A 13,139-nucleotide genomic window follows, 5' to 3' on the forward strand; every position below is an offset into this window, starting at 1 on the left:
GTCATTTTTGAAAAGCTGTGGTGAAAATGTGCTTGAGAACCGAGGCCCCCACCCCTAAGTCAGTGGAAAATTTGCTGAGTGTCTGTTTTGTCACTTCCTCCACAGGATCACATGTTCAGCCGCTGAGTAATCACTCTGCCGGTACAGGATGTTGACTTTCACAACTGTCCACAGACTTTGACACCAGGATAGAGATGGCGTCACAGCACCGAATTCACTTAATTTAATGTTGAAGTACAACGCTAATGAACACGTGATAATCCAGATGTTTCCATCCGACAGGAAATTGCACGGCACCTTCGTCCAACCACGCTGCGCGCCCTGTACGGCAAAGACAAAGTGAAAAACGCCGTCCACTGCACAGACCTCCCCGAAGACAGTGTTTTGGAGGTGGGTGGCGCATGCGCATGTTGTGCACTCCATACACTGAAACGACACCCATAATGTGTTAGCTGTACAGCTCCTCTCATTCTTTTCCAGATAGACACTATGAAGAAACCCTGAGCCCCTGCATAAATAAGTACCTCACATTTAGCGAGAACAAAACCTTCCTGGACTCTAAGGCCATGTCCAGTCTCATGATTGCGCCCTGTGGGCCGGGGCAGCCTCAGATCACACTGGTTTTAGAAAAGCAAGAATGGCAGAGGAATTTGAAACAAAACCATTGTTTTGCAGGGAGTGGGCCTGACCCATCGTGCGTCATTGTTCAGGAAAACTCCTGATCTGTAGTCTGGACAAACGCCTCCTTGTTGAACATTAGCCTATGACTGACTGAGCTGCCATTTTCCCCTGACTGGAACAGTAGCAAAGAAAGGGCTTGTGCAGAGACATTTGAGGTGTCAGACAGTGTTAATTCATCAGCTGTTACTATAAATGTCCCTTAAATTCCTTTTCCAGGTGCAGTATTTCTTCAAGATTTTGGATGGATGAAAACCACGTTGAACTACACAGTCAAACACTTCCAGTTTTCTCATTTTTCTGTTTATTGTTCCAGCCTTATGCAGATTAAATAAAGTAACAAGAGCAGACTCCTGACAAGTGTTTTGATCTTCAACACTGAATTAAGTATTTTTTAACACCAACTAAAACGTATTACACGGGATACTGCATTGCCTCTGATGTTCTTGAACTTTTTGACCAGCGACTTTGGTATTAGATTCATACGTTACACTTTTGGAAATAAAAAAAAAATAAAATAAAATAAAATTTGTACAACTGCATAAATATAAAATTTGTCCACCATGAAAATGGCTAAAACATTCAATACCAAGTAGCATCACGTCACGTGATGTCTCCAGCAAACCAATTTTAGAGAACTGAGTCGCCACTGTTTCTGTGGAGGTGACTGTCTTCTAGGCTGGACCCACAAAGCGCTACACTAAGAATCAGAAAGGAAAAAAAAAAAAAAAAAAAAAAAAATTGCATTAAAGTATCAAACATAAATGTAATCAAACCATATCTAACAGCTAAGGTGAACAAAACAAATGTGCCCCTCCTCCAATAACCGGGACGACGAAGCGCAAACACAGAGCACTTATTTACTCAGACGTGGGCCTTAAACATTCAGAGTACCATGCCAGTAATTCAGTTAGTCAGAGCACATGAACACACACTCCTGTAAACGCCTGCACATAGACACGAGCACACACGCGCGCACACACCTTGGACCACTAAAGCGGACATAAGACAAAGAGGTTACAGCTGGGACTAGACTACAGCACTGGACACTCCAAAAATATATAGAAACCACGTAAGGGTGAAGTACTTCGGGACAGAAAACAACTCGCTACACGTCAGTAGTGGAATTGCCGTTTTACAGTAAATGGATGAACGTTTCCCATGGCTCAAGGAATCTTTTCATGTACAGTAGAATAAATATTTGCTATTGCTACTTTTGTATTTTACATTCTAACCCTCGACGAACACACAGAAAAGCTAGTGTAAAGCACACGGATTAAGTGTAGGTCCTGTATATTATGAATGTTCAAAGACTAGTGGTGGTTTTTATCTGAATGGGTTTCTCTAAGTTGGATTCGTTTTCAAATTGAGTGCTCGCAGTAGCTCAGGTCACGACACGGTGAGCTTTATGTCAAAGCGTCCCTGGTAGCGGTCCTTCTCGCTGTAATCTATGTTGTCTCCGAATGCTTTGCACTCGATGCGGATCTCCTTTCCCTCCGTCACATTGACGAACTGAACGGCCATCAAGGGCTGCAGGTAGTCGGGGTGCAGCTGTTTGCCGTAATATGGGTAGTACTGCAGAGGAAAGCCTTGGCCTATCCCATAGTACTTTATCTCTCCGATCTGGCCTTCATCCTCAGCTCTCTGCAAACACAATACTTGAGTGAGACTTACAGCCGGTCCTTTTGAAGACAAATATTCATTCTCCCTGTATCTGTGAACTGGAAGGCCACAGCCACACGCTCTCGCAAACGTACCTTAAGCTTGCAGTAAATGGGGATCTCGTTAGAGCTAACTTTCACCGGCAGTTCTTCTAGTAATGAGTTGTTTGAAGGAGCCTAAAGAAAGAACAAACAAGCAATAACTGGTTTAAATTAAACTTTCACTTATTGGTGCCTACATTAACCACAATGCAACTTCAAGCTCCAGCTTCTCAAAAGTTTTCCATTTTCAAACATAATGGAAAAAGCTTCATGGATGGTTCACATGTCTGTAAGGTTTCCTAAGTTGGAAATGCACTCCCTGTAATTTTTTGGGGGGGTATTTGCTTTTCTGTTTGTGGATTTGGGATTTCTGTTTGCTCTGACCCCTTAGCTCCCCTGACACCACACATCTGACCTTTGAGACAAATGATCGCCAACTCTACTCTGTGAGCAAGAGCTCACTGCAAGCACATCTCACTTGTTTTAGTCATTTGAGAGGCAGTGAGACTACGAGTAGATGGGAATGAGAAGTTTCTCTATTGTAATTTACAACATCTTTTTCCCTTGAAAAGGCAATTCTACTAGCGCTATAGTGCTACGATTGTTCACTCAGAAACGGTCCACTAAGGTAGCCAAATGATTGAGTACAGATTACTTGCATCTTAAGGCCACAAAGCAAAGCTTCACAAGTTTACAGCCAAAATGGGGGATGTTAGCCAGCTAGCTCTAACTTAGCTACACAGCATATCACCGCCACCTGTGCTGTTGTTATACTGATATTCAGGTATATAAAAACAGAGCAGCACAGTCCAGGACTACAGTTTACTTCATGCCTGCAGGTTAAATTAATGTCTGAGGTGAGCCTAAGCTCATTAAAAGAATTTAAAAAAAAAAAAAAAAAAGGACTGGTGCCATTTTGCGCTACTTATTAGCCTTTGAATTTAAGCGGTAACTATACCTTTGGTCGGAAGTTGACAATTCTGTTGAGCTTTATGATAACACATGGGTTCCCCTCCATGAAGCCATAATCAGGGTCTGTGCCTGAGCAGTCTTTCAGCAAAGACCTAGAAAACTTGCAGACTTTCTTCTTTTCTTCCATACTTCGATCTTTGTACGTGCTAGGAAGCGCTGAAAATGCCACAAGTAAGAAAACAAAATTTAAGTTTAGATCTTCAAACATCCACTCATGAGTGACAAATGGTGAAAGCTGATTGCATTGTATGATACTTGCTTCCACATTCCTCGTAGGAGTCCCCAGTCTGCTTTGTCTCATTGTACAGCTCAAGGAATTCGTTCATGCTTTGGACATACTTTCTGTATGAACTCGGATCACTCTTCTTAAAAGAAATTTCAGATTTGTCTGAGCGTGGGGTGTGTGACAGACCTGCAAAAACACCACACTGGTTTGGTAGGAAAACAAAAGTCATGGGACAAAAAAATAAAAACATCTTATTTTAAAAAAAAAAAAAAAAAAAAAAAAACTCAATTTGTGTGAAAAAAAAAAAAAGTGTAAATATCTTAGAGAAGCAACATGACATGGCACGTGAGCCATTGTGAGCATTCTCCATTATCTAAGGACAATGTGAGGGTCTTGGGGATTTCCTCTGAGAGCTCCTCACAGCAGTAATTTTCCACAGAGTTGGTGCGCGAGGCGTGGCGAGGGGAGAGTGTGACAGTGAGAGTAGCTAGAGGCAGCATGACAGCCGCGAAACCCTTCTCGGCCTCGCCGCAGGACCTGTTTTATTTGCTGCCGCAGATATGAGCGGGACTCGAGCTGCCGGTTGAGACGGCGAGAGGAGAAGCAGCAGTTTGAGTGTCAGAGGAGGCTTGTGAAAGTTCACCAACCCCCACCCATCCACTCTCATGTGTGTTTCTCTCACAATGGAAACTTTTAGCCTCTGAGTGGGAGGCGGGATCACGCTCCGAAGGGAGAGAAAAAAAAAGAACCTTTCTCGCCGCTTCCTTGATCATGCCACTTCTGGAAACTTGCTTCAGCTTAGAGCTCTCTACGCTCACGCTGTTGTTCTGCTCGCTCTAATCTCTGATTGTCAACAGTCGTGAACAAAACGGCAGCCACATGCAGCCAGTTATCTAGAATGGCTGCTAAAAATACTGCTAAGGGGCAGAGCATGTGCTGTGCAAACCGCGAGATGAGGCTTGGCACTCAAATCAGTCTCAGAGCGCACAGGAAATTTTTAAACTGCTGCAGCGTTGTCTGATGACACTCTCACGAGATTACACATTAGGTTTCCCCCCCCCCCCCCCCCCTTCAAGCCTTTAAAAGCTGTGGTGGAAAAACAAAACTTTTTCTTCCTTTGAAGAAACAAGCCACAAACTGTAGTCACGCAAGTACATGCAGTCGTGTCAGCTGTGATGCATAATCATAGCACACATTTTAGTTCCCCTGTTGCCCGCGGGGGGAACATCGACCGGCTGAGGGGAGTGAAGGACAAAATGGCCGAACCTATTTAAGGTCAGAAACACTGCCGATAGAGGAGCTGCTCAGAGGCACACCCCTCCCAAACAGTCGTCTGTAACGCCCACGAAACACCAACAGGCTTTTTGTCTGATCGCTGAGCTGATGCAGCAGCAAAGTCAGAAAGGTGAGGAGGAAGAGGATGTGCTTACCTGGGGGAGCAACTCTGTCCTGATAGGTGGGTTTGTCTTTGCTTAATGTTAGCAGCAATGCCTGAATGGTCCCAACGAAAATTCCAGCCAAGCATCCGTAGAAAATCAGATAAAACAAGAGGATTTTAACTGTAGAGGAAGGAAGAGAAATCAAATTACTGAGATGAAAGCAGCAAGAAAGAAACTGCTTCAAATGTGAAATATAACGTCGCCTCAGATTTCAGAAGTCACAAGCACCTGAAGGTGATAAGACTGACTGCTTTAGAGCATGACTAGCATCAGCTACCCAAAACCCAGGAAAATGTACTGCATTTCTTCACAACAGCAACATATCCTTCATAAACCCCTTTCCCAGGTTCTTTTCACCTAATTTAAAGTTTAAACAGATCACGCAGAAGGTGGGTTGGCTGTGCTTCCAGAGCAACAGGATGAGTCACTGTTCAGTCCTGCAGACCCCCCCCCGGCTGTGTCACCTTCAACAATTAGGATTAAAAGAAGAAAAGAAAAGAAAAGAAAAAGCCCTTGTTCATGCTCCTGTGCATAGAAACGTGATGAATTTAGACAAACGCTTCATTACACGAGTGAACAAAACTGTAACGGCACATGCTTCCCTGTATGATGCAATCAAACCATCAGCATCATATTTCCTGATTTTCCCCATCAGATTTTTGGCGTTCCAGAGGAAAATAAGTTTTGAGATCAAACAAATTTGTAAATTGTAAGTGTGGTTTAATTTCAGCAAGCTTTAAAAGGTTGTTGTTGTTCAGACGGCCAAAACAGTGGGGGTGGGGGGGATGCTTGAACCTCTGTTAACTAAGGTAACAAAGACTCTTTGTAACTCTATGCTCAATTGTGCTTAAGGTCGTAGTCACCTCCGAAAAGCCCCCGGACACCCAGTTATGATCTGTGGCAGGTTAAAAATGCTGATTCTGATTTTCTATCAAGTAGAAAAGAGCTCAGCGAACCTGAAAGGAGGTTCGCTTTAAGGCCTTTAAAGGCCACTTGGCTAGCTGCCTGTGATAGCAAAGACGCAAGCAGAATTTGTTTGGTTTTTTCCCCTCAAATCCCCCCCTCAATACAGAGCATGATTAGACTCTGGGATGAGTCTAGTCGGGCCCCAAGCGGTGGCTGCTAGTGTCCTATGAAGCAGTGCCTGACAATAGGCGCGGGTTTCTGACAGTTCTGTCAACTCCTAGGAGTGCGCCATCTCGGAAAAATATGCTGCAATAACCGCCTGCTGTGCAGGGGAGGTGAATTTGCAAAACAAATAACGGCTTATTCCTCGTGTGCGAGTGAAAAGATGTCAAACAGGTGTGGCACGCAGCAGGAAGGACCATCCAATCGGATGTTCTTTACCTGTCTTGGCCTGTTGAAATCAGAACAGGATCAGCCACAACATTAGAATCACCTGCCTGAAACTTTGTACCCTCTGTGTGCGCTGCAATGGTAACTGGCAGCAGACTTTTTTGGCTTTATCAGACCAACATTTGGGGGGGGGGGGGTCTTGAGGTCAGGCCAATTTCACGGTGTAAGCCCCAGTCACCTTATCATGGGGGAGGGAGATGTTTGAAGGCACCACAGATGTTAAAAGAAAGACATGGCACTCAGAAATAGTGGTGGAAGTAAAACTTCATTAGGAGAAAAGAGCTTTTAAAAACCTCTCTGGGGCAAATTCAACAAACTTTTGGGGCAGTTTTCAGAGCTGACTGGAGATTCTACGCCTCTGAAACTCAGCTCATTTTAGATCATGCTTCAAAATGGCTGCCAAGTGGCAACACTAGGAGGGCTTTGATGGTCTGTGTCAGAGTAAAGACCCATTGGATTGCCAGGAGATTCCTCAGAAGCTTCCGTCGTGAGGGCGGCTGTTCGCGCCGTTAGTGGTTTTAATGTTGTGGCTGAGTATGTGTACAGCCTGTTGTCTGGCTGTCAGTTTGTGTGATTTCACCTGAGCGATCGGAGCGGCCTGAAACGCTGCAGGGCTCAGAGTAAACAGCATGGAGGGAGACGTAGGGGGTGGTGAAAGGCAGCTTCTGAATTGAGAGCACCTCCCCCAGCAGGCTGCTGCAGCACGCCGTGAAGGGACTGTCCCCGCATTCATACCACATGTGTCTCCACGCTCGCAGAGGCCTTCACCAGCCCCGCAGCCTACTTTCCGTCTGGCATGTTGAGACAAACACGTGGAGGAGACGTAACGAGCGCCAAGACTGACGCTGTCACCGCGCCACTTCCTGTCTGTCTTTATGAAAAGTGCAAGCGACTCACATGGCACACAATTAGCACGAGTGTTTTACTGAAACACAGTTTAATGTGCTAATGATTTACTCTGTACTGCACACTGTATGTTTTAAAGTTTTGCAGATTTTAAATTATAAATCTACCAGCACATGATGCTGCAAGTAAAGGCACCAATCTGTTATCTGTATTTGACTGCTTTTGTGCCAGTTGATTGTTTAAAAAAAAAAAAAAATCCCTGGTCCAGTCTAACATGTTTTTGGGCTTTCACTGTAGCTACGAGGATGGTTTTTTTTCTTGGGGGGGGGGGACAAAACAAAAAGGCTTAAAATGTATCATCTGTCATTTTATTTAGTCAAGCTCAGATACTTTTGTTTATTAAGGGGGGGGGGGGAAGGCAGAAAAAGTAACAGGAAAAAGCACAGACTTCTGTTAAGTGACGTTAATTGACACCCCTCCACCCCAAAAGGCCCATTTCAAACCAGAAAAAAGTCCTTTATGGAAAAACCTGACCGTCGTCCACCATGAAATCACTGAGCAGATGACGGTGCTGTGTTCATGATCCGAATGTGTTTGTAGTTAAAAAAAAAAAAAAAAAAAAAAAAAAAAAATCCAATCAGGGCTTTTTTCTTTACAGTCTTGAAATGAAAGAGGACTTTGAAGCGTAAGAATATTTATGTGCCATTTAATTAACCCAAACTAAAATAAATCAGTGGTTATGAAATGACCAAAAATAAGACAACCACAGAGGCTTGTGTCAAGTTGGGGGATAAAGACTGGGTCACACTCAGAGGCTTTTTCTGAGCCTCAAACAAGTCTGTGATCAGCGCTGTGGCCAGAGATGCTTTGAGCAGACATACCTGTTGCTGCTAAAGCAACATGGCTCACTGCGTGTGCTCCACGGGACACTGAACTACCAGCCTGGTAACCCCACACCACCACCTAGAACATGGAGTGGGTGAAATGTTCCACCCGAGAGCAGCTCCTGATTTTAATCGCCACACACAGCCGTGCTTTGAGCCACAGAGAATTACCGTTTCTCAGAAATAAACGTGTTAGTTTGAAGCTTTCATTAAGCCCCGAAGAATGCGCTTCAACGCGCGCACACAGCGACGCCTCATTTCTTCCAGGATAAAATTACAGAGAGGGGCGGCCCGGGAGACATGTGAGTCGTGATCACAGTGTTACCGTGCGGCGTCCGGAGAGGAGGGGGAGACGCGCACATACGCGCCATATCTGACGTGCAAAACGGTTTAACGAGCCTAATTGGCGCTATGTAATGCAGGGCAGTGATCCCATCAAACCATCAACCGCTGCGGACCGCGTTAGGCGTCTTAAAGTATTGAAAACGGCGCTGAAACGATTAGAGCCGGATCCAATAATCCCGGGTTCGAGTTAAAACGTGGGGAAGGCAGAGCTGGGCCCGGGTGTCGGGTCCAGGGATCAGCTGCTCGGGTTTATTAAAGGCAGGAATAAAATGTCCTCAGCCCTTCTCCTGCTCCCCGCGGAGGGCTGACACTCAGAACAACAAAATAAACGGCGGCAGCTACCAACTTGTTGGTTCAGGTAAAAGTCTCGGCTGTCCTTCAAGATGACCTTTTCAGAAAAGACTGCCGCTAATCAATGAGCTGATCAGGGCTACGCCTTCGTAATGAACACCTATGACCGCGGGAGCCCTGAAAAATGCACAGAAACACCCCAAAAGGAGGAAATCATTTACGTCCACGGAGACCAAATTGGCTTATTGTCCTCATTTACTGTCCTTGTTTTGGACTCCAATCGATCCGTACCGAGCACTCCTTCGTGTATCACCTTTTTTCACTTCATTCTCGTTTTAAACACCAACTTGCGCACGCAGCCTCCGTTAAAAAGGCAAAGTCACGACTCGGCGCGCCTCCGGCTGGGAGCTCTAACAGGTGCGAACGTCTGCACCGGCAAAACATTGAGTCAAAATACAAATAATCCGCTGTGAGCACGGTCGGTTTCCACTCTGCTCCATCATCAACAACCAGCAGCCCGCCTGCCGGAAATAAAGAACAAAAAGAGTACTCACACCAGCTGCCTCCTGTGCGCCCTAGAAACTCCTTCTTTTCCGAATTCCACACAAAATTCTTCCATCCTCCGTCGCTGTCTTTATTTCCAGACATGGTAACTCCCCCCCGTGTCGCTTTCTCTCTGCTTTAACGGCTCTGCTGCGTCTCAGTTCTCAGGCTGAGACTGTCGACTGTCCCTCGCAGGAAACAGAAAAGGACAGTCGATTGCGCGTTGCTCCCACTTGTACCGCGCACTATTTATCTCAGAGGGGAAACCAGTGACTCCGCCTGCAAACTCTGTGAACAAGTCCAGCCCCGGAGAGGAGGGCCGAGGGTAGCAAATCACAACCTGCCCCTGCTCAATGCAAAACAGCCAAACAGAGAGCGGCAGTTAGAGGTAGGAAGGCTAATCAGCACACGGAGAACACGACTTTCAGTCAGTCTACGTTGCAGTCATGGCAAGCATCAACCTGACTCTGGGGTGGGGGAGAAAAAGACGGGAAGAAAAATATGACCTGTAGTGTCAGGAAACCTCCAGGGTCGGATCTAGAAGGGTGGCGTCGGGTGGCATGTGCCACGCTACAATGATATCTTGCCACCCTAGTTTTGCATATGACAGTGTTGTCTATTAAGATAAGCTAGCATTAACAACTTGAGCCTAGCTACAGTTAACACTGAATATAAGAGGGGCAAGTTATGGGAGTGATGGCAGCAAGACAGAGTAAGCGAGTGAGAGAGAGAGAGTTTTGAAATGGGAGAGATTTGCGACGTTTAGCGTGGAGTGTATAGTTAGCGTGTTGTGTTATCTTGTATAGTTAGTGTTTTGTGTCGTTGTTGTTTTTTTATGTGTGTAAGCGAGGGTACTAATGAATTTCACAAAGGCAGAGTGCAATGTAGTCAAACGTCTCCAGGTGGAAAACAAACAAAAAGGCTTTGATTTTGCCACCCTATTTGATTTCCATGCCACCCTCATGCCACTCTAAGAACATTTCTCTAGATCCGCCCCTGAAGGGGTCCAACATGAAGCTAATGAGGAAGTTAAAAAGCTGCAGTTCCTCTGATGGCCACTGGAGGCTTCAGCAGTGAATCAGGGCCCATAGACTCCATAGCAACTGTATAGAGTTAATTTAAAAACGAACAAACCTTCTTTTAAACATTATTAATGTTTAATGTTAGAGGCGTGCCTCTTTGACCGACAGGTGGATAACGACACAGGTAAGGATAGTAACTGATAAAAATTTAATGATTGTGATTCCTCATGTTTACCAGTTAATGACATAAATCTATAGGCTACAGCACCACACACCAACACAAACCCCTATTCTTCTCATATAATCTTACTCTTAGCATATAGGTATGAATGGAAAACAAATATGAAAACCAGCACAAAGACACTTTTCAAAGCAATCATCACAGAGAAACATGAACAGGTGAAACGGAGGCTGCTCATCTGTTTGTTACCCGTTTAAGTTCAGGGTCTGGCTGCTGGGCTGGATCAAGCAAAATAGACCCAAACTCACCAAACTTCAGCCAAGAGAGTGTGTGAGAGGATCCGTCCACAGCACAAGGTTAGAAATGAATGATGTGCAGTGTGGTTTGTATTACTCTTTATAAACATCCCGACCCTGCTTTTCATGCCCACACTGAAATGTTGGTCAGACCGAGACTGATTCTTTTCTCAAATATTCGGTGGAGAGGCTGAGATTGATGACTGAATAGATTTTGGGGACTCGCATTTGTTGAAAACAGAAAAGACAAAGAACTGCGACACGTTAAACAAAAGGAGAGCCTCGGTCCAGGAAACAGGGCCAATACATCAGCAGCGAACATTAGTCACAAAGGCTGCATAAGGATTTTACAAAAGGACAGACTCACTTAAACACAACAACCTTGTTATTATTACTAGATGGTAGCAAATTGCTGTTTTTAATTAGAATAACAATACAATAACTTTAGAATGAAAATCATTCATTTATGTTAAAGTCTGAGTTATGTATGAAAAAGGTGAAGCAACAAACTGTCATGTGACCAGAACAAAAAAGAGGAAGAGATGTTCAACATGAAAGGATAAGGGAAGGGAGTGACGTACATTGCAGCATGACATTTAATTTTAACCTGCAGCTCTAAAAAGCACCTAATCTGTTGTTTTTGGTGGCTGAATTCATCATTTATAGAGGTGATTACAACTTAAGCGCTGAAGTTCAGAGTCACATGATTGTTAATCACATTAATCACAGATCCCGCTATGGTGAGACATCCGAGAGCGAAGTCATGATTGGACATCCGAGAGGTAGTCATCATTGCCAAATATATTAGTGAACACTGCATAAGACAAAGGAATTTCACAAGGAGCTGAGCAGAAGTAGATGGCACTGCTTGATTCATGGTGGTTTACAGAAGCCAGCACTCCAGGACAGTCTGGGTTTTATCAAAGCCTACTACCATGGGTGAAGTACAGTTAACATATCACTGTATTTTCCTGCTTATATTATCCTCAGTAAGGGAAATCTGTCACCATAAAGACAGAACATTTTGCCGTTGTCTGTGGAATATGATGGAAACTAGCACATGCTAAAGGAAACGAACCAATGAAAACCAAAATGACTAACTCTGCTGAGTGAAGCCAATGGAAAGCTATTCTCAGTTTCTGTTTTTTTGTTTGTTTTGTTTTTTTGTAAATTTTGACTTTAAAGTTTTGTGGGATAAGTGACACGGTCCATGTGATCTTCACAAGAACGCTGTGGTTAAAAACATGCTGATATGCAGATGCAGCCCAAGTGAAACCAGCCAGACAGAACTGCAGCTAAAATAAGTTAAAACTGTTTCAACAGCTAAAAAATGTTGACCTGTATGACACCTTTTAGACAACTTTATTTTTTTAATTGTCAAGGATCTTGTATAACAACACTGATTCCATGTGAGAAAAAGATGCCTTTTACTAGATTTTGCTGCTAGCTTCCCAGTTGCTGCCCTTAGGCAGGTGCACGCAATATTAAACGATCTATAAAATATAAAATGCATATCAGAGACATACAATAAAACATGCACGCAATGCTTAAAAGCGCTGCATCTACCACTCCCACCCACAAAACACATTCACCGTGTTGACATTGTGCATGCATTGTTTGAAGCAAACAAGAAGTGACATGTTCTTCTGTAAATTTCCTCATGCAGCAAATTTATGATCTAACTTCTTGAATAAGACAGACAGGACCGAGTAGAAGGTTTATCACCTGTATAAAAATGTAGGCCTCCATATGATGCAGAAACACCAGCAACACAATTCTTCTTGTAAAAAAATACTGTTAGCTCAGAGAACACATACAGAAATATAAATTACCTGAGGTAGACGGCGATTAAAAGGTGTGACAGCAACGACGACTCCATGTCAGTTTGTGGGAGCAGATCTTATCAAAACAGAATTTCTTTGTTAATACATGTTTCGGAAAACTGTGTTTAGGAAATGAGAAGAGAAATATTCAGAAGTTAAAGTTCAAATATATAAAAAAGAAGAACGAAAAAGCACCTTAACTTCACCAATAATATTAAAAGTGAACAGTGTAATGCACTGCTTTGGAAAGCCATTGATAGTGCAGTGATAACACAGCGGCCTACTGTTAACAGGCATCGAGGGTTTGCCAAGATTACCAGGAGGTGCAGCATTCTGAGAGCGACTGTGGATGGACTGTGGTATGCAGCATTTGAGCTGGTCTTGAGCTCACCAACAATAGTGAGTCTATGCAGAAACCACTGTTGGATCAGCTCTTTGGATATGGACCAAAACATCTCAAATCAAAACCTGAAAAAATGAGGTGTAATAAGAACAAAAGAAAAAAGAACTTCAAATAATGAACTGTTTTCATGC

At 43.9% G+C, this 13,139-nt stretch overlaps 2 protein-coding genes and 1 long non-coding RNA gene across 5 annotated transcripts in view; 2 read left to right on the forward strand and 1 right to left on the reverse strand.

Moving 5' to 3' along the window:
* nme7 (NME/NM23 family member 7) overlaps window positions 1-3,281 on the forward strand; it is a 25,693-nt gene extending 22,412 nt beyond the window's left edge. The window contains exons 11-12 of one of the 3 annotated variants that reach the window (XM_086283511.1): window positions 283-390; window positions 481-3,281. In XM_086283511.1, coding sequence (XP_086139637.1) covers window positions 283-390; window positions 481-504 — 132 coding nt within the window. In that variant the 3' untranslated portion in view covers window positions 505-3,281. Of the gene's footprint in view, window positions 1-282 lie in introns of all 3 variants that reach the window. The other 2 variants (XM_086283510.1, XM_086283509.1) reach the window with 2 other exon arrangements.
* On the reverse strand, window positions 966-9,521 carry atp1b1a (ATPase Na+/K+ transporting subunit beta 1a). Its single transcript, XM_086283523.1, has 6 exons — window positions 9,295-9,521; window positions 5,010-5,138; window positions 3,613-3,765; window positions 3,340-3,509; window positions 2,436-2,516; window positions 966-2,322 (listed from the first exon to the last, which is right to left on the reverse strand). Exons 1-6 carry the CDS (start codon window positions 9,386-9,388, stop codon window positions 2,068-2,070), a joined length of 882 nt encoding a protein of 293 aa, XP_086139649.1. The 5' UTR covers window positions 9,389-9,521; the 3' UTR covers window positions 966-2,067.
* LOC147301418 (uncharacterized) overlaps window positions 7,638-13,139 on the forward strand; it is a 24,066-nt gene continuing 18,564 nt past the window's right edge. Inside the window, exon 1 of the long non-coding RNA XR_015127199.1 lies at window positions 7,638-13,004. This is a non-coding gene — a long non-coding RNA (uncharacterized LOC147301418). The remainder of the gene's footprint in view (window positions 13,005-13,139) is intronic.

The sequence above is a fragment of the Aulonocara sp. 'chitande type north' Nkhata Bay genome, linkage group LG23, assembly GCF_057382095.1.
Source record: "Aulonocara sp. 'chitande type north' Nkhata Bay isolate Kocher_YH1m ecotype deep benthic linkage group LG23, A_spYH_male_GT1.1, whole genome shotgun sequence".
NCBI classification, from domain to species: Eukaryota; Metazoa; Chordata; class Actinopteri; order Cichliformes; family Cichlidae; genus Aulonocara; species Aulonocara sp. 'chitande type north' Nkhata Bay.